We start from the raw sequence: 18656 nt of genomic DNA, 5'->3' as shown, positions 1-18656 counted from the left end.
TTTCATGACCTCTGTGTAAGCAGGCTCAGGCTCAGCCCTCTGTGTAAGAAGTACAGTGAGGGGCGCCTGGGTGGCTCAGTCAGTTGAGCGTCTAACTTTGGCTCAGGTCATGATCTCACAGTATGGGGTTGGAGCCCCGCATCAGTCTCTGTGCTGACAGCTCAGAGCCTGGAGCCTGCTTCAGATTCTGTGTCTCCCTATCTCTGCCCCTCCCCTGCTTGCTCTCTCTCTCTCTCTCTCTCTCTCTCTCTCTCTCTCTCAGAAATAAACATAAAAAATTTAAAAAAAAATAGTATGGTGAAAAGTATCATGGACACAACAAAATGGATGGAGGAAGTGGAAAATAACAGTTGATTGTAATAAATGAGGTAAATGAAGGACCTCAGAAGAAAGGAAATCACATCCGCACTTTTTAAAAGGACTCATTTTCAGTTCACCACCTTGTGGTTTAAAGCAATTAAAGTTCTTTTCACATTCCAGCTAGATTATACAACCAAAGAGTATCAAGTTATGTCAAAGTTATGGTCCTGCCTCTCATAGTTTTTTTCATAACATACAATGGAAGACTGATAGTTCATTTTCAGAAAACATATGTACATGAAATGAGCTTAGGAGGCCCTCAAATCAACTCCCCTAACATATCACTTTCTAAAACCTAAAAATGTTTTCCAAAGAGTATCTTAATCCTTACCAGTATCACTATAAATGCAGAACAGAAGGATATTACAGATTACCTGCCCCTTTAGAAAGGAAGTATGAAGTACAGACAAAGCTATGCAGTTTTTCCTTGACGTCACACAAGTTACTGAGAGTGAGCTCAGGACCTTTGAAGGGATAAAGGATGGCTCCACCTGTTAACTAACAGTGAAAGCATTTTGCCAATGTCACTTAACAGCAAGACACTGACCTTTGTGTAAATTTGGACTTCCTAGAATTATTCTACATAAGTTAATGTCCTCTTTGTATGCTAAAGAACTCATCAACTCACAACTATTCTCAAAGAACAAATGCAAACAAATCTTTTTTTTTTTAATGTTTATTTTTGAGAGAGAGAGCGAGAGAGAGAGCGCGCGCGCGCACTGACACCAGTGCAACTGGCGGTGGGGGGGGGGTGTGTGGGGGGGGTGGGAACAGAGGATTCAAAGCTGGCTCTGCACTGACAGCAGTGAGCCCAATGTAGGGCTCGACTCGCGAACTGAGATCACGACCTGAGCTGAAGTCGGATGCTCAACCAACTGAGCCACCCAGGCGCCCCACACACAAATCTTAAAGTTGCTATAATGAGAACAGAAAAGAAACTATAATTAACTAAATACGTATGAAAACTCATTAATCTAATACAGCAGTGATTCCCTAATTCCCTAATACATGATAAAAGTTTTTACCAGTCCACAGCGAAATGAAAACTGTAAGGACAAGGTTACAAGTTTTCCATAAAGCTAAATATATTTAATGTACAGACTTGTCCTTATTTCTAAAATTATGTGATCCCTAATTTTGGGGGGCTGTCATGAAATGACCATGACAACAAATAACTGGAGGAGAGGAGGATTTTTTTGTGTGTACTTTGTTGTTTTTGTTTTGTTTTGTTTTGTTTTGAGACTGTGCACCCACGAGCAGGGGAAGGGCAGAGGGGGAGGTCAAGGGCGAAGGGTGAGGGGCAAGGGAGAGGGAGAGGGAATCTTTAAGCAGGCTTCACGCCCAGTACAGAGCCCAATGTGGAGCTTGATCTCACAACTGTGAGATCATGACCTGAGCCGAAATCAAGAGTCAGATGCTCAGCTGACTGAGCCACCCAGGCACCCACAGGAAAGGGGTTCTAAAGGTGTCACTTGGCAAAACAGAAGCTGAGTAATACATCTGGTCCTCCAGTGTGTGTGTGTGTGTGTGTGTGTGTGTGTGTGTGTGTGTGCTGTGTGTGTGTAAAACCAGAACAATGTACTACGGAGCTGAGCACCCATGGACAATCCAGTCAAATTTTATATTAACCAATAAAATTTGAAAGAGTTTTTTTTTTTAAGAGTTTCTGATATAGAGAAGCATAAAGACGGTATCTAAATAGGTTTCTGTCTCAGAAAAACTCCATTCCTTTCTTTGTCACACAGACAATACTCCTGACACCAGATGTAGGATTTTTTTTCCCCACACCAACCAATTTTCCAACACCAACTGAATGTCCCACAATTCAGTTCTGACATTCATGGGAGTTAGAGAAGACCCTACAAAAGTTCAGTCCCACAAGACTGCCCCCCACTTCAACCCCACAGCCAATCTTACTTCTCTGTAAGAAGTGTGGTGAAAATATCACAGATACAAACTCTAAGTACAAGTAGTAGATCCCCATAACTTCTATCCAGTTTGACTACAAATCCAAGGCTCCCATGATCCCATCTTTGGATACAACCATCTGCTAGAACAGCTTACAGAACTCAAGGAAGCAGGTTTACTGATTTATTATACAATACAGAATGTAGTAAAGAACACAGATTAACAGCCAGATAAAGAGATCCATAGGGTGAGATCCGGAAGGGTCGGTCTGGTGCAGGAGCTTCTGTCCCTGTGGAGCTGAGGTCTGGCACCCTCCCGGCACATAGATATATATGTTCACCACCCTAGAAGCTCTTCAAAGCTCATACTTTTAGAATTTTTATGGCATATTTATCGCATGGGTATCACCAATTATTAACTCAACCTCTAGCCCTTCTTCCTTTCTAGGAGAATGGGAGTGGGGCTGAAAGTTCCAAGCTTCTAATCATGGCTTCTTGGTCTTTCTGATGACTGGCCCCCATACTGAAGTTATCCAAGAGCCCACCAAGAGTTGCCTCTCGATCAAAAGATACTCATGTCACCCAGGAAATTCCAAGGGATTAACGAGCTCTGTGTCCAGAATCAGGGTCAAAGACCACGTATTAGAACACAAGATGCTCCCGGTGCTCTCATCACTTAGGAAAGGTTTTCAGGAGCTCTGTGCCACCAACCAGAGTGAGAGACCAATATATATATTTTCTATTATTTCACAGCCCACCTTGCTCTCTGGCCACAGACCACCTTACAAGCAAAAAGATACACAACTCAAAAGATTGAGACACATTAGAATCCCGTTTAGTCATTAATAATTGCACTAGTCCAACATCATTATCATATGAAAATGCTTTCCAGGCAAGGCCACTCTGGCTTGCAAGCTTCCAATCTTGTCAGGTAACAAAAGCAGCAGTGGTGTTAGTTTCACCCTTTCAGGCATCTGGTATAACTGAGCTAAGAGATGATACTGTCTCTCACTCTGAGCCCCTTCTGAGGTGTTAACATTGGATTTTCCTCATTATACAATCCACTGATTCATTCCTTTACCCTCAGATACTACTGCCCCTTCTCTCCATTTATACTCAAACTCTTCTACCTTTGGAAGGGACACGAGGTTCAGCTACTGTGCTGATCTAGATTGCCAAGAGCAATAATATTCTAGCAGGTACCTCCCCCTCGGTCCACGCATTCAGTTATGAAAGGTTACACAGATGTAGAACCACTGGGCTATTTTTACCACCAAGCAATATAGTGGCATTCACCGTTAACCTCAATTTCGCCAGATGAGGCGAAGGCACAACCCACCCTACCAGGCCCTTAGGAATTCTAACCCAAGTTTAAGAATACAGTTTCTTGCTTAGGAATCATCACTTATTTTCAGAACTTTGTATTTGTAACACTGGTCCTATGACCAGTGTATCATGCACAAAAGAAAAAAGCTGAGGTGATGTGAGGAAGAAAGGAAAAGTAGAGACATTACACGAGGATACTCCTCCGTTGGTAAGAACTGCATACTCATCCTGGCATCCTTCACCACCCTCTCATCCCTTCAGGCCTACCAGAAAAAGAGGACTCGATCCAGTGGTGCCGCTCCATCAGCCCTACCTCATGTTGAGCGAAAGCACAATCTCAGGAACTTATGTAAGCCATACGTTCAGGTCTTTATCTCCCATTTTTTTTTTTAATTTTTTTTTTAACGTTTATTTATTTTTGAGACAGAGAGAGACAGAGCATGAACGGGGGAGGGTCAGAGAGAGGGAGACACAGAATCCGAAACAGGCTCCAGGCTCCGAGCTGTCAGCACAGAGCCCGATGCGGGGCTCGAACTCACGGACTGCGAAATTGTGACCTGAGCCGAAGTCGGCCGCTCAACCAACTGAGCCACCCAGGCGCCCCTTTATCTCCCATTTTAAACAACCAATGTTTTAACTGACCATTCAATTCTCTATTAAAGTAGTACTCTGAAAAGGATCTCTCTCTGCCCATTTGTTGGACATTATGGGCTGTGTATTCCTCGGTCTGAAGAAATCATAGTTAGCCATCCAAACTGTTACAATTATCTTCTGTTCCTGTTCTTTTATAGTATCGTGGGCATTTGCATCTACTGTCAGAGAAGCCAAGCCCAGTCCAGAGTCTGTTCTACTCCTGGTTACAGCATCAGTCTCATTTTCTGGCTATATTCAAGGCCTTCCCAACAGGGAATCTGCCACCTAGCCATCTAACAGTCTCTATTGTGCTTGCAGGTATAAAGTTCTTACTGGCATTTTGTGCCTCAGAAAGTACAAGGGGATTAGGTCTAGATTCATTTGTCTTTGCGTTACTGCATACCCCATATCCACTTATGTCATGGCCCCAGGTGGTCACCTCAAGCTAGTGCACAGGGATACTTGCTTGTTGATTCCAGTCGCCTTACAAACCTGAAAGAGGGTTCTTCTGATGAGCATCGACATGTCCTACTTTAATGCACGCTTCAAATTCCCACAGCGATTTCCAGAAGGCTGTGCCCCATATGGGCAGTCCTTTAAGAGGCCAGGTTTCTATTGTTCTTCTGCCTAGCCATATGACCAAGCCTTTGGCTACTGCCTGTCAGTAAAAACCCAAACATAGGGGCTTTTGCCACTGTTCAATTTTTCCATTACTGCTAAGAAAACAGGATGCAATTCAGCCCACCAAGCTAATTTGTCTTTACCTTTTCCAATCAGAGTGGTGGCCTTCCAAAAAGGATGGTGTCTGTTCACCTTGGAAATGCACCCACAAACCAAGCAGCTCTTTGTTGGTCAGTTATAAGCTTATAGGACACTTGCCCAAGTGACAATAAAATCCAGCAGCTCCTCACACAGTTCCACAATCAGTCCTAGGGGGAAAGAGGCTCCCTTCTCTTGAGTATCTCCTCCTTGCATTTCCATTTTGTTACAGAACTCTTCTGGGCACTGCCCTACCTACTGAAGTGTTTACCCAACATTATGCAAGACATCATGAGTATTTCAGTTTTCAAGATTATTTTTATGACTTCTAGTCACAGTGGCTGTTTCAATTACTGTCCAATGGTAAGCCAATAATTGCCCTTAAAGTGGGAATTTTCTAGTCCAAAGTCCAGTAAGCCACTGCTGGCAGGCACTCACAGGCTTTTGCCATAAACCCCAGTCTATGGTACACTACAAAACACTATACACAGAGAATTTGCCCATACCAGCACTTCAACTTCTATTCTACATTGTGTGGTCTTGGGCAATCTTACTGGCTCCCATTTAACATATCCAAATTAATATTGAAGGGTGGATTTACACGACTTGTTTTACAGTAATAGATAGAAGAAACACCTGCCAGGCATATCTCCCTAATACAATCAGGAAAAAGCCTGTTCAAACACACCAATCAATTCTCTCACAAACTTTTACCTGACAGTCCTACCTATAGTCTCCATTAGGACCTTATTAATGGGTTTTGGTTTTACAATACTAGGAAAAGTGTTTCCCAAGCCAGACATAACTCATTCCCATAAAACATTCAGGCAAAGGAGACACAACTTCTTTACAAAAAGCCTTGTTTAAACTTCCCAACTTCCATAATCCTATCAACCCTTGCATGGTTTTGTTCTCTCAACAGCATCAAGGCTTTATCAATGGGTTTTGGTATTTGGTACCACAGTACAAGAAGTTCCCATATCAAGGTATCCTGGGAACTTTTCTTCTCCACCTCCTGATCATTTTACTCACTCTTGTGCAAAAGGCGTTGGGTCTTGCCCAGGGGTTAAGCCAAAAGACCCTGACCCTTTGTCAATTTAATCTATCTAACCAATGCCCCAAGCAATTGCTGGTCACATTACTCACTGTAATCACTGCATTCAGATTTTTAAATTTCTCCAAACTGGGGAAAACAGAATAGACTTGTTTGGGGCCCTTTAATGTTGGGGGGACCAGAAAGATGTCCCTTTAGGACTTTAGCTAGTGTTGTACTAAAAACTTTGTTTTAACCCCATCAATTGTCTGTTTTATTAATCCCACTTTTTTAAAGATTTGACTAATTTCTACACCCAACATGGGACTCAAACTCACAATCCTGAGATCAAGAATTGCACACTCTTTCTACTGAGCCAGCCAGGCACCCCCATCCCATTTCTTAATAACCATCTAAAGCTTTCCATTCTGATGGATTGAGTCTGTGATTCTTCCCTTTCTTTTTCCTTTGTTTTGTTCCAAATGGTATTTGCTTTATTCACCTTCTTTCTTAAAAACTATTTAAAATTTTCCACCTTGGGGGTGTGTGGATGGCTCAGTCAGTTAAACGTCCAACTCTCAATCTCAGCTCAGGTTTCAATCTCAGGGTCATGAGTTCAAGCCCTGCACTGAGCTCCATGAGGACCATGGGGTCTACTTAACAATAAGATAAAAGTTTCCACCTTGCTAAGACCAGTCAGTCCCTCAGCTCTCTCCTTTGCCTTTCCTCGTTCTTTTGTTAATTAACCTAATGCTTTTTTAACATCTATAAAACCTGAGAGGGGAAGCTGAAAGAGCAAATACACAAGGCTTCCTCAAGTGTCCCTAGGTTTTGCAGCAGTTAAGGTGATATGGGGTGTTCATGTAAGAGTTCTCCAGGGCGCCTAGGTGATTGTCAGTTGAGTTTCTGACTGCTGACTTCCGCTCAGGTCATGATGCCAGGATTGTGGGATATAGGCCCGCACTGGGCTCCACACTGAGCATGAAGCCTGCTTAAGATTCTCTCTCCCTCTGCCCCTCTCACCCACTCACGTGCTTGCTCTCTCAAAAAAAAAAAAAAAAAAGAGAGAGAGAGAGAGAGAGACTTTCCCTTAGCCACAACATTCACTATCAACTGAGTGACAGACATATTCAGCAGATGAATTATCCCAATTATTATAAAGATAATCCCACATAGCTTGTATATGAAACATACCATCTGCTTCATAGGGGATGTTCCACTTGGCATTTACAAGGCAAGGTGGGCAGTCCCCATTCTCAGGATAAATAAGACATTACACTGGCTTTTATCCAGTCCACCAAGCTGGCTGTTCCCTCAGGAATAACCTCCTTTGTGTCTGGATCACAAATACCTATCTGTGATTGTTCCATAGTGAGCTGTAGATCCTGTCCTGAACCCAAACATGGTCTTCCACACTGCAGCATTTCAAACCAGAAACTACACCTAAGTTAATTACACTCACAATCCACTTTAATAAAGGTTCTTCAGGAAGCTAGTGCTACTGATCCACAAAATAAAAACAACTCCTCAGACAATATTCCCTGGTTTCAATAGCTTCCTGGCTTTGCCCTCCCCCTACACCAACAGCCTTCTTGGTGACCAGAGGTCTTAGAGGTACTTTTTCTTGTCTTTGCATAATTTTTCCCCTGGGGGACAGCTTTGAGGCTAGTAACCAAAACTCAGACTCGCTGAAATCTGACCTCGGTTTAGCATCAAGGTCTGACCCAGAATTCTAATTTCATTTTAGCTATTACAAATAACCATAACCAGCGGCGCCTGGGTGGCTCAGTTGGTTGAGCGTCCGACTTCAGCTCAGGTCACGATCTCACGGACCGTGAGTTCGAGCCCTGCGTCGGGCTCTGGGCTGACAGCTCAGAGCCTGGAGCCTGCTTCCGGTTCTGTCTCCCTCTCTCTCTGCCCCTCCCCCATTCATGCTCTGTCTCTCTCTGTCTCAAAAATAAATAAACGTTAAAAAAAATTAAAAAAAAAAAAAAGACTGACAAATAACCATAACCAAAGGACTAAACATTTCACTTTTTCCTTATTAGCATCTATTTCCTTACACATCCAGTGAACCAAAGTGCTGGGAAATGGATCTATCTCTAAATTCCATTTGTAACTTTTACTTTGAGTATCTGGGAGCAGCACAACCTCTGCTCCATACCACAGGTGGACACAAAGCCACCTGGGAATCAACGGTTCTACATTCTCCATCCTTTTGCCCTTTCTCTTCCCAAACCAGATTTCCATAAGCCAGGGCCATTCTAGTAAATCTCACTTCTGTGACACCAATGTCTAAGAAGAACTCACTGTGTTAAAAGGCAAAAATATTCAACGACACGTGTTAACACCTCGTGAGGAAGACTTTATTCAAGGTGGTGCAGGTTATCTCTTCAGGTAGAGGGACTACTGCAATGACATTTTACAGTGACAGGAGACTGGGCTCAACTCCAAATACTGCATGGGCCAAGTGGGAATTTATAGCTAAGGAGCAGGGTAGTCAGCCATTATCAGTGGATGGAAAATCACTAAGAGGAAAAACAGGGATAAATAAGGTAGGTGCTGGATAAATAGACCTAACTGCTTATTGCTGAAGATAAGCCAGGGAGATGAGACATCACCTGGAGGATGTCAGAAGATAAGGAACCTTATCACGTATCAAGGATAATCAGGTATCAAGGGTGAGGGCTTCTTGCTAAAATGACTTAGCAGGGCTCTTGCTAAAACTGCATTTTACAAGGACATAAACAAATGAGCCCAGAAGGTGGTTCAGGAGTCTAAAATTTGGCCAAGCAAAGAATCTCTGTCCCCTCTCTTATTCAAGGAAAGAGGCATTCTCTCTTTCCTCTGAACAACAGAAGTCTATTTTTTTATTCAGTAGCCTTTTGTTCATTAAGGAACAAGTGAAGTTTCTGTTGGGACCTGGAATTAGAGGGTATCTATCTGCTCAATGATGCTAGTAGTCAGGCATTTAACGAGGGGAGTTTTCTACGAAAACACAGAAAAACAAAAAAATAATAGATTAGAAACCTAGTTTCTGAGTCCAGAGGTTAGCGAGTTGAGATTTTCCCACTTGAGCTCGAAGCAATTTTAAATGGAAGAGTGAGGGTGGCAATAACCATCTGAAGAATTTTCCTAGTTTGCAGTCTGAATGTCTCTGATGATGGCATTTGGTGTTCTGGTGAACCTTTGAATGGTCCATACAGCAGGAGGCACAGAAGTTGCCCACGTATGATATGCGGTAGTAATTTTTTTTTTTTTAAGTTTATTTCAAGGACCCAGCTTCAGCTTGCAGGATTTCAGGAAAAGGGCAGTTTTAGTTCTCAGTGATACCAAGTCAGGAGGGTGGGAGAAAAACTGGAAACATTAGTTTGGAAAATGATAGCCAGATACTGCAGGAAACCCGAGTTGAGTATTTGGTAAGGACTTGCAAAATGTGCAAGACAGAACCAACAAGGGGTTTTGCACTGAATCAAAGAAAAAAAAAATTTCTACGGTCAACCTTTTAATTCTTCCTTACCTAAGAATTCCGGTCTCATTAGATTTGTCCTGATTATTTTACATAGGTGCACCAAGAATAGTGACTGACCACACAGCCTCTTTCTGAGTTTGCTTCGCTGGAACTTTTCATAAGGAAATCTCAGATTAAACATTTAAAAGCCTCTCGAGGTTAGGAAGCCAATCCAGGAAGTAGCCACCAGACTTTATCTTCCCATACCTATAGGCAGGAGTAAATTCCTCTTTCCTCGAGGTCCCCAAGATATCCTGAGACTCTTCGGCCTGCAAGGAAGTGACCGTTCTTACTCACCTGTAAGGCTGGGCACCCTGTAAGCCAGGTACCAGGCCAGTCTTCCCAAGAGCACTGGCTCCATGAAGACAACCTTAGTCCCTTAAACCAGATTCTATCCATGTGACTCTCAAATATAATATTCCAGTCAAAACCTTGGTAATAAAACCAATGTTTCCAATTATATCCTGTTACAAGAACAAATACTTATTCACCTTACACAAGTAACTACAGTATCGTGAAAGTTAAGAGTATTCACTACAAGTTTCCAAATTCCAGAGGAATAAGGAGAAAAAGTAATTGTTTCATCTTTGTTCACAGCTTAAGAGGAAAAAAAGTTCTTTAAATCTGAAAAACATTACAGAAGTAGTACTGTTTCAAAGAGTCATAATAACCATCTTCATCAGGTCATTCAGTCCCACGTAATTCTTATTCTGCTTGATCTTGGGTTAGCAGTTTTATGACTCCATCAGCTTCTTCACTGGTTCTGGAAACTCTCAGTCTAATACATGATCTTAAAATTATTCAACCGATACCATTATGGAGCATTCTTGCCTGTCGCCTATTGGAAGTGATCTCAGAGAGGAAGGAGAGTAAAACAACAACCTGTCACACAGTATTTTAACATACTAACTGGACACCAACTGTGAACTTCAAACATTCCTGGAATGCCAATATTAGTAACATGGATCCATACACAAATAACCTAAGAAGGTTTGTCATCATTTCTTATTTGACAATGCTTCCCATGTAATCATCTAACATTGCAAATAAACCTAATTAGTTTAAATCTCTCTCTTACAGGGTGAGCAACAAATCCCTTGAAAATTTTCAGAGACCTCTGGAATATCTCAAAGTTAGTTTTGAGATCATAGAAAAGTCCATTTAGGGGGCTCGTGGGTGGCTCAGTCGGTAGAGAGTCCAACTTCGGCTCAGGTCATGATCTCACAGTTTCATGAGTTTGAGACCCACATCAGGCTCTCTGCTGTTGGCATGGACCATGCTTCAGATCCTCTCTCTCCCTTTCTCTCTGCCCCTCCCCTGTCTCTCCCCGTCTCTCTCTCTCTCAAAAATAAACAAATCTTTTTTTAAATTCCATTTAGAATTTGATTTGGGGAAGTTGTCAAAAATGTCAAATGTCTTAAACACTTTAGGTAACAGGTCACTGTGAATAATACTTATTCACTTAAAGTGGCAATTAAAAGATTTCAAAGGCAAATATAGGAAGCTACATAGTTGGAAAAAAAAAATTTTAGTTTTTGTAATACTGATAAGTCTCAATTTTTTAAAGTAATCAAAAAACCTGATAAGCACAAGAAGCACAGAAAATCATTTTAATTGGACTTTAATTGGATTTTTAATTAAAATCTTTGTTTCCTAGGTAAATTACATAATAGGTGAAGGAAAATCTTTTTATAGTTTATTAATAAGAGATCAATAATCCAAGAAAACTTTGACATTCTAGTTTTACATCAGTAATAAATCTATTTTATTTAACCTTAGCAACTTGAGCACACATAAAATTCCTGTTCTGCAAATCTATAACCATTTTTCTAATATCCATTCAGCTTTTGTCCTATATTTTTGCTTCTTTCTTACTGTGGAACAACCAGTCTGCCTTAGAATAAAATTACTTTTTTTCCCTAAACAAAAACACATTCTTCATACCTTGCATACTCTGCATACAAAGTTGTTTTGCTTTATTCTTACAGTTTCTAGTAGTTCCACCTACATGTACTGATCACAAGTTTTAACCATTAATAATCTTTCTTTTACAGAGAAAACTATGAAGTAGACAAGTACGGTCATGTATCAGTATTCTGTAGATTAGAAAATTTATGAATATACAATTTCACAATTGCTAGAAGCATGATTCCTCACAATATAATTTTTCAATGTGGCAAGCAACAGGTTTACTAAGAGATCCAAGTATCTTAGTTTCTACACCACATAGAAACAAGATACCAAAAATACAAACCCAAACTTAGGTTCAGTAATGAATGTCTCAACAGTTTATCTTACTTAGAAATGACCTACATTTATTTTAGGCAGATAGTAACACCAAACTAAACTAGCCATCATCTCAAGCTATTTCCCTATTAACTATTTTTATAACATATGCATGGAAGGCAAGCATCACAAAAGTAAAAAACCGAGAAAGATTAAATATACAGTCTGTCCCCCCACCTTTTTTTTTTTTTAACTGCAGTGCTTAACATATATCAAGCAGTTCATTTTTATTGTATGTTTTATTCCTAGTTTGGAATTATAATTTTATAATCTTAAATACCTAGTAGAGATTACATAAGCTTGACTAATAAGCTTAGGTAGAAGACAAATTATTTTCTGTATTATATTTAATGCTGACAACTCTGAAGACATGCCTGTTTTTATTTTACCAACGATTTTCAAAATAGCTTTATTTACAAAAAAAAATTATCCCAAATCATGTGAACTTAATTCAGGAATACTTAATTTATATAAGTGCCCATTTATCTCTAAGGCAGCTTGAATAGAGCTCCTTTTTAAGGGATTTTATAAAGTAATTTGGTAACACCATCCAAAGGTGTAAAAAATACAACACATCTACAAGATACATACATATATACATGTAAACACACATACATACAGACACAAATAGAGAGCTATTGTTTTCAATCTAAAATTTTAGACACGCGTTAGTAAAACATAGTAATACAAATTCACTGGTTTATATAAAATAATTAGTTCTTGCCTTTTCTCCACTATTTTTTTTTTTATTTTTTTGTTTATTTTTGAGAGAGAGAGGGAGAGAGAGTGCACTCATGCGGGAGTGAGGGGCAGAGAGAGAGGGAGACACAGGATCCGAAGCAGGCTCTAGGCTCTGAGCTGTCAGCACAGAGCCTGACGCAGGGCTCGAACTCATAAACCGTGAGATCATGACCTAAGCCATGCTCAGATGCTTAACCAACTGAGCAACTCAGGTGCCCACCACTTTCTATTTTTATACAAATTGTGTTTCTGGAAAATGTCAGGCCATATTAATGTTACTTGTTTACCAATTGTGTAAAGACCACCTTTAACATTTTCCCTTGCACGCACCTGGGTGGCTCAGTGAGTTAAACATCCAACTTCGGCTCAGGTCATGACCTCATGTTTGTGAGTTTAAGCCCCTCATCAGGCTCTACACTGAAGCTCGGAGCCTGCTTTGGACTTTCTGTCTGTCTCTCTCTCTCTCTCTCTCTCTCTCTCTCTCTATGCCCTACCCCCACAAGTGCATGCTCTCTCTCAAAAATAAATAAATAAACATTTTAAAAGGAAAAAAAAAAAAAAAAGACCTTCCCTTGCACTGATATGTAATTTTATGGAGGCTGTGGACCAAATTTCAAGTGGGTGACCAAGGAAGACATCTAGCAGCTGTCTGGATATCTCCAAAACCCATCCAACTGGCCAATTTCCAGTCTATTTCCAATTAGTCTTTTTCCTTTTCAGCTCAAGTAGTTGCTTTTGGGGGCCCCTAAGTCCCCTGAAGAGTCCCCAGTGGCGGGCAAGGGGCCCAAAATTCAAGTGACTATAAAGACTGAAGTGGAAAAAGTTCTGACGGGGGTAGAGAGGAGGAAGGAATTTGGAAAGGGATCTAAGAAAGGATTCAACGGAACTGGAGGGAAGACTGAAGGTGGTAAAAGGAAGAAGGAGGAGCAACAATGGGAAGGGAGAGCTCTTTGAAAAGCCATTCTGGGGCCCAAAAGAGGCCAATGAAGTTCTGTATTATTCTCAGCAAAAGCATGCCAACAGGAATGGAAGTAGACAGCACTGGCAGAAAACATAGTTAGTAGGGGTTCAAGAAGAGTATTTGAGTCAACTGAGAAGTTCCCACAGAAGAGGCAGGATCCAACAAAGAAAATTATGAGGTGTTATAGAGAGCCAGGAAGACAGACTTCCAGTGCAAGGAGTTAAGGAAAAGAAAAAAAAAGAAGAGATTTCCAGTCTAGAGAATCAGAGAATAATCCTCATTCAGGGAAAAAAGAGCCAGGAATAAGAGATTTACAGACTGATAGGCAGCTTTCAAACGAAGAAGCCTAGGACTCTAACCTAGCTTCTTACAAACAGCTGTTTGCCTGGTACTCTAACTGAGCCTCTTACAGGGGACAAACATGGGACTCTAACCCAGTCTCCAGCCTGTGTTTATCTGGGACTCCATCCCATTTTCTAGGGTATAGTCAGACTGTTAACAATCAAAATCTGTCCTTACCAGCTTCCACGGACATTTGTCCGGAGCAATGGTTCAGGAGTCGGACTCACCAATGGATCCCCGAACAATCAGTCAGGAGTGAAGATAAAGCTTTCAAAGGTACACACTTAGGGTCCTGGGTGAGAGGTCTGGGGGTCCAATGATGAATCTGATCCTATCCAGTTTGTGGCACCAAAACTGTTAAAAGGAAAAAAATATTCAATGATACTCGTTGAAGCATGGTAAGGAAGACTTTGGGGGATGGTGAGGCTATGAAATTTTGTAGTAGGGGAAGGAGATTAGACTCAACCCTGAACACTGCATGGGCAAGAGGGATCTTATAGCTAAGGTGAAGGGTGGAGTCAACGAATGGAAAACTATTAAGAGGAAACATGAGGGGCCGGGGGGCTCCAAAAGGATTCTTGCTGAAGATAGGCCAGGGCAATCAGACATCACCTTTACGATGGTGTAGAAGGAGGAACCCAATTAGGTATTAAGGGGGAGTGCTTCTTGCTAAACTGACTTAGCAAGGTTCTTGCTAAAACCGCATTTTACAAGGATGTGTACATATGGCCCAGGAAAGGTTCAGAAGCCTGACTAAAGCCTCAAGTGAAGAGCTTTTGTCACCTGTTTCTTCCTTTTATTCCACACATAATACTCCTGACACCAGACATGTGGGGGTTTTTTCTCCCACACCAACCAATTCTAGACACCAGCTGCAATTCAATTGAATTCTGACACTAACCGGAGTTACAGACCTCATGACCTAAGAGCTCAGTCTCATAAGACTGTCCCCCACTTCAGACACCAATCACAAGAAGTGGGTCTCCATGTTACCTACAACTTGTCTGACTTGGTTACAATTGGGAGGTTCCCAAGACCCCCTCACTGATTGAATCACTTGCTAGAACAGTTCACAGAACTTAGGAAAACACTTACTTACGTTTACTGGTTTATTACATAAGAAAGGATATGGTAAAGAACACAGATGAACAGCCAGACGAAGAGATACATAAGGTGAGATCTGGAAGGGTCTGGCACAGGAGTTTCTGTCCCTGTAAAGTTGGGGTGTGCCACTCTCTCAGCATGTAGACATGTTCACCATCCTAGAAGCTCTTCAAAGTCCACACTTTTGGGATTTTACGAAGGCTTAATCGTACAGGCACAAGCAATTATTAAGCCCCTCTCCCCTTCCAGGAGAATGGGGACAGGGCTGAAAGTTCCAAGCTTCTAATCATGGCTTGGTCTTTCTGGGGACTGACCCCATCTATCCAGTATCTTACCAAGAGTCACCTCATTAAGTCAAAAGACACTCCTATCACCCAGGAAATACCAAGGGATTTAGGAGCCCTGTGTCAGGAATTAGTCAAAGACCTAAGGGTTAGAACAGAAGATGCTTATAGAGCTCTTGTCATTTAGGAAATTACAAGAGTTTCAGGAACTCTGTACTAGGAACCAGGGACAGATACATGCATATTTCAAAAACCAAGATTAATGGATTTCATCTATAATCTTTTTGATGATGGCCACAAGTTTCAGCATTTGAGTCTGAATCACTTATGTGTTTACAGCATTATGTCTACTTTGAACACTCAAAATTACATTAAAAAAAACCCCATGTGTACCTGGTGGTTTTATAGCTGAAAGCAATTACTGAAGATGTTACATTTCTCAGTTTAAAACAGCACAATGCCATCTTTTAATATTCCAAGAGTTGTTCTGCTAATGTAAGACTTCCATCCAATTACACTTCTACAACAGAATTGCTCTCCAAGGCATTTTACTTCAACTGAAAATGTCAATTTCATTATAGGACATTTAAAATTTGGGGATGTCATTTGGCTTTAGGAAATTTGTCTAGATTACACAGAAATCAAACCCAAACACAAACTAATTGTACGTTACATAAAACTATTCCCAATTATTGTTTACCTACCAATGGAGGATCTTAAAAGTAAGCCACATTTTTTTCAATTACAGCTAAATAAACTTGTGTTGGTTTTAAACCTGCACCAGATAATCACGTAGCTGTTCCAAGAATTTCTTAGAAAGAGGCACTTGCCGCATTACAAAAATGCTGTGCTAGGTTCAATTCAGATTATGCTGCTCACCGATATCAATTTTTAAATTTAATCTGGGTCAACAGAACCAGAATTAGCTACAGATGCCACTATCATAAAAACAACAGAAACATCTTATTTTATGACAGATCTATGCTACTACAACAGTTGGTTATTTAAGTTACCTTAGTTTTCTCAAAGAATTCCTGAAATAGCTTTCCTTCCTATCTATCTTAACCTATTTGTAAATGTCTAATTACTTTAAACAGCAGCAGAGAGATCTATTTGTATTCTACTTCCAAGGAAAATCCAAATAGCCCCTCATATTTTAATTGCACCTCAAACTATACTTTTTTGGGACACTTCTTTTAGAGAAGACTCTATTAGAAGTCTGTCAATTAATAAATTCGGTGCTCAGTTAGCAGCAGAGAAATAACTGTATGTTAGTGGTTAAGAAACCCCATAATTGCAGCATTTAATACCTACTGTTGCTCCTAATGCCACCAGGCTGACTCAGACTAATGAGCTCTCCAGGTGCCACACAGGCCTGTCAAGATGAGCACACAGCAGTGGAGTCTCCAGAAGAATTAATCCAATCACTGTACTTGTTTGTCACGCATAAACAAAGAGAACTGATTTTTAGGTTCTTTGCCACAAAGAAATGCACTGAAAACAATTAAAGTAACACATGATTTGGGAAAGAATACTCCTTCCCTTCTTTCCAGTGAGTCCTGAATTAGATTTTTAAAACGCTACTTATAAAGGTATTTGCTCAAAGTGTTGGATCTCCTAAGCCATTATGTTTTAACCCTGTTAAGCATCAAAACTATGGCACCAAATGTGCAAATGCGAACTAGGGACAAAAGGACCGTTCTTATGTCATTGGCGATCGTGGTTATCAAATCACGTACCTGGGGAGCATTCAAGTTGAGTTACACACTGGATGATGCAGCCCAAAGTGGGCGAGGATCCCCAACCATCCAGAGTCAAGGTCGGTGCCCAGGTCCAGTGAGCCCTTAACAATATCCCCTTTCCAACTCCTCCCCAGTGCAGGAATCACAAACTCCCTGGCCCCAAGAATCTTAATTAACCCTGGTTTTCGTGCTAATTTTCATAACCTTAACTCCAGGGTTTTTAGGCTCCCACCCCACCTCACAAAAAGTTCACACAGTATAATGGCATTTTTCTTCAGTACTTCAATTCGCAACCGCGACCTTCATCCAACTGTGTCTCCCTCCTGTCCCCTTGGAGGGAGCTCCCTTTCCTTTGGATCCCCGCCCGGCAACTCTACTCACAGGCTGGCAGTGTCGGGGGGCAGCGGGCTCGACAGCGCCCTCCAACTCGGCACTGGTAGTTTCCTGCGACTGCAGTCCAGCAGAGGGATGCGGCAGGAGCAGGGCGCGGGGCAGAGACCTGCCCGAGCGGCCGGCAGCAAAAGGAAGACAGCCTGGGCGAGGAAGAGGAGCCGGGAAAGTAGTCCGGACCGACAATCCAGCAGCGGCTCCTCCCGGACGCCTTGGGGCGCCGGCGCCATTTTCCCCCCGACCTGGACCCAGCCGAGAAGAACCGCCAGCTAGAAGAGACAGCTTGGCGGAGACGTTTGGTGGCTACGCTGCCACCCCAGGGCCCGGCTGTCGCCTGTACCCTCTAAAGGGAAAAGAGGGGCGGATACGGCGCAGCAGTGGGGGCGGCGGCCGAGGACACACGGCTGAAGCCCTACGGACAACGCTCCTCCGCCCCGCCCCGCGACGCAACGTCTTCACGCACAAGAGCCAACCAATCGGTGCCACACAAAGAGGTCGCGTCGGGGGCGGGACTCCGCGAGGAGGTGGAGCCAGTGACAGGGAGTTTCTTAAGGACGACTTTAAGGTGTCCGTCACTTTGCAGCGCCTCACTGGGGTTCCGCCGCTGGTCCTCCACTGGAGGGCGTAGTGGCTCCTTAAGAGGAACAGCGGCTAAAGCTTTGCGAGTCCCAAGTCCTGATTTGAGGGATGTCTACTATGGTAATAGAAAAGGATCTTTTTTCTGGACTCCAAAGGGAATGATAGAAGGGCTACCTTCCAACTTGCGAGCACTGAAAGGGCCCTGGAACTTCCACCTGGCATTGGCCTCCAGAGCCCAGCTGGGGCCACCACTGCCCGCTCCTGCTTGTCTGCAGCTCCTGCAGTCCTGCAAGTGGGCGGCAACTCCTTTTAACTCGAAGCGTATTATCACTACTGGTTGCTGGACCCCTAAGCTCCCGAAGGCAGAGACCCTGTTTATTCATCTGTGTACCTCCAGCTTCTGTTTAGCTTGGAGTTTAAGAAATGTTGATGGGACTGCACCTGCAAGGCATGTCTCTAAGGAAAATACTCTTCTGTTTCAGCGAAGCTGTCCTATATCCTCACATTCAGAAAAGCAAGTCTGTGTGTCTATGTGTGTCTCTCTCTCCCTGCCTCTCCCCCACTCGTGCTTGCTCTCTTTCTCTCTCAAAAATAAATAAATGTTAAAAAAAAAAAAGGGAAAAATTCAACTGAGTAAATTTGAAGGTCTAGTTGGCTTTATACAACATTCATGAACGAGGATGCATCCCACCTAGCAA

General features: G+C 42.1%; 1 protein-coding gene across 3 annotated transcripts in view; it reads right to left on the bottom strand.

Annotated features, from left to right (window-relative positions):
• LRIG2 (leucine rich repeats and immunoglobulin like domains 2) overlaps positions 1-17840 on the bottom strand; it is a 65207-nt gene extending 47367 nt beyond the window's left edge. Inside the window, exons 1-2 of one of the 3 annotated variants that reach the window (XM_030324684.2) lie at positions 17371-17837; positions 14037-14213 (exon numbers count right to left, since the gene is read on the bottom strand). Coding sequence is in view for 1 of the 3 variants with exons in the window: in XM_030324683.1 (XP_030180543.1) it covers positions 17371-17609 (239 nt within the window). In the remaining 2 variants the exon portion in view is untranslated. Of the gene's footprint in view, positions 1-14036; positions 15750-17370 lie in introns of those variants that run through there. The other 2 variants (XM_030324683.1, XM_030324685.1) reach the window with 2 other exon arrangements.
• Between the last annotated feature and the right edge of the window lie 816 nt (positions 17841-18656).

The sequence above is a fragment of the Lynx canadensis genome, chromosome C1 (assembly GCF_007474595.2).
Source record: "Lynx canadensis isolate LIC74 chromosome C1, mLynCan4.pri.v2, whole genome shotgun sequence".
NCBI lineage: Eukaryota > Metazoa > Chordata > Mammalia > Carnivora > Felidae > Lynx > Lynx canadensis.
The sequence above is the reverse complement of the archived record's forward strand: the minus strand, read 5'-3'. Positions and strand labels throughout refer to the sequence as shown.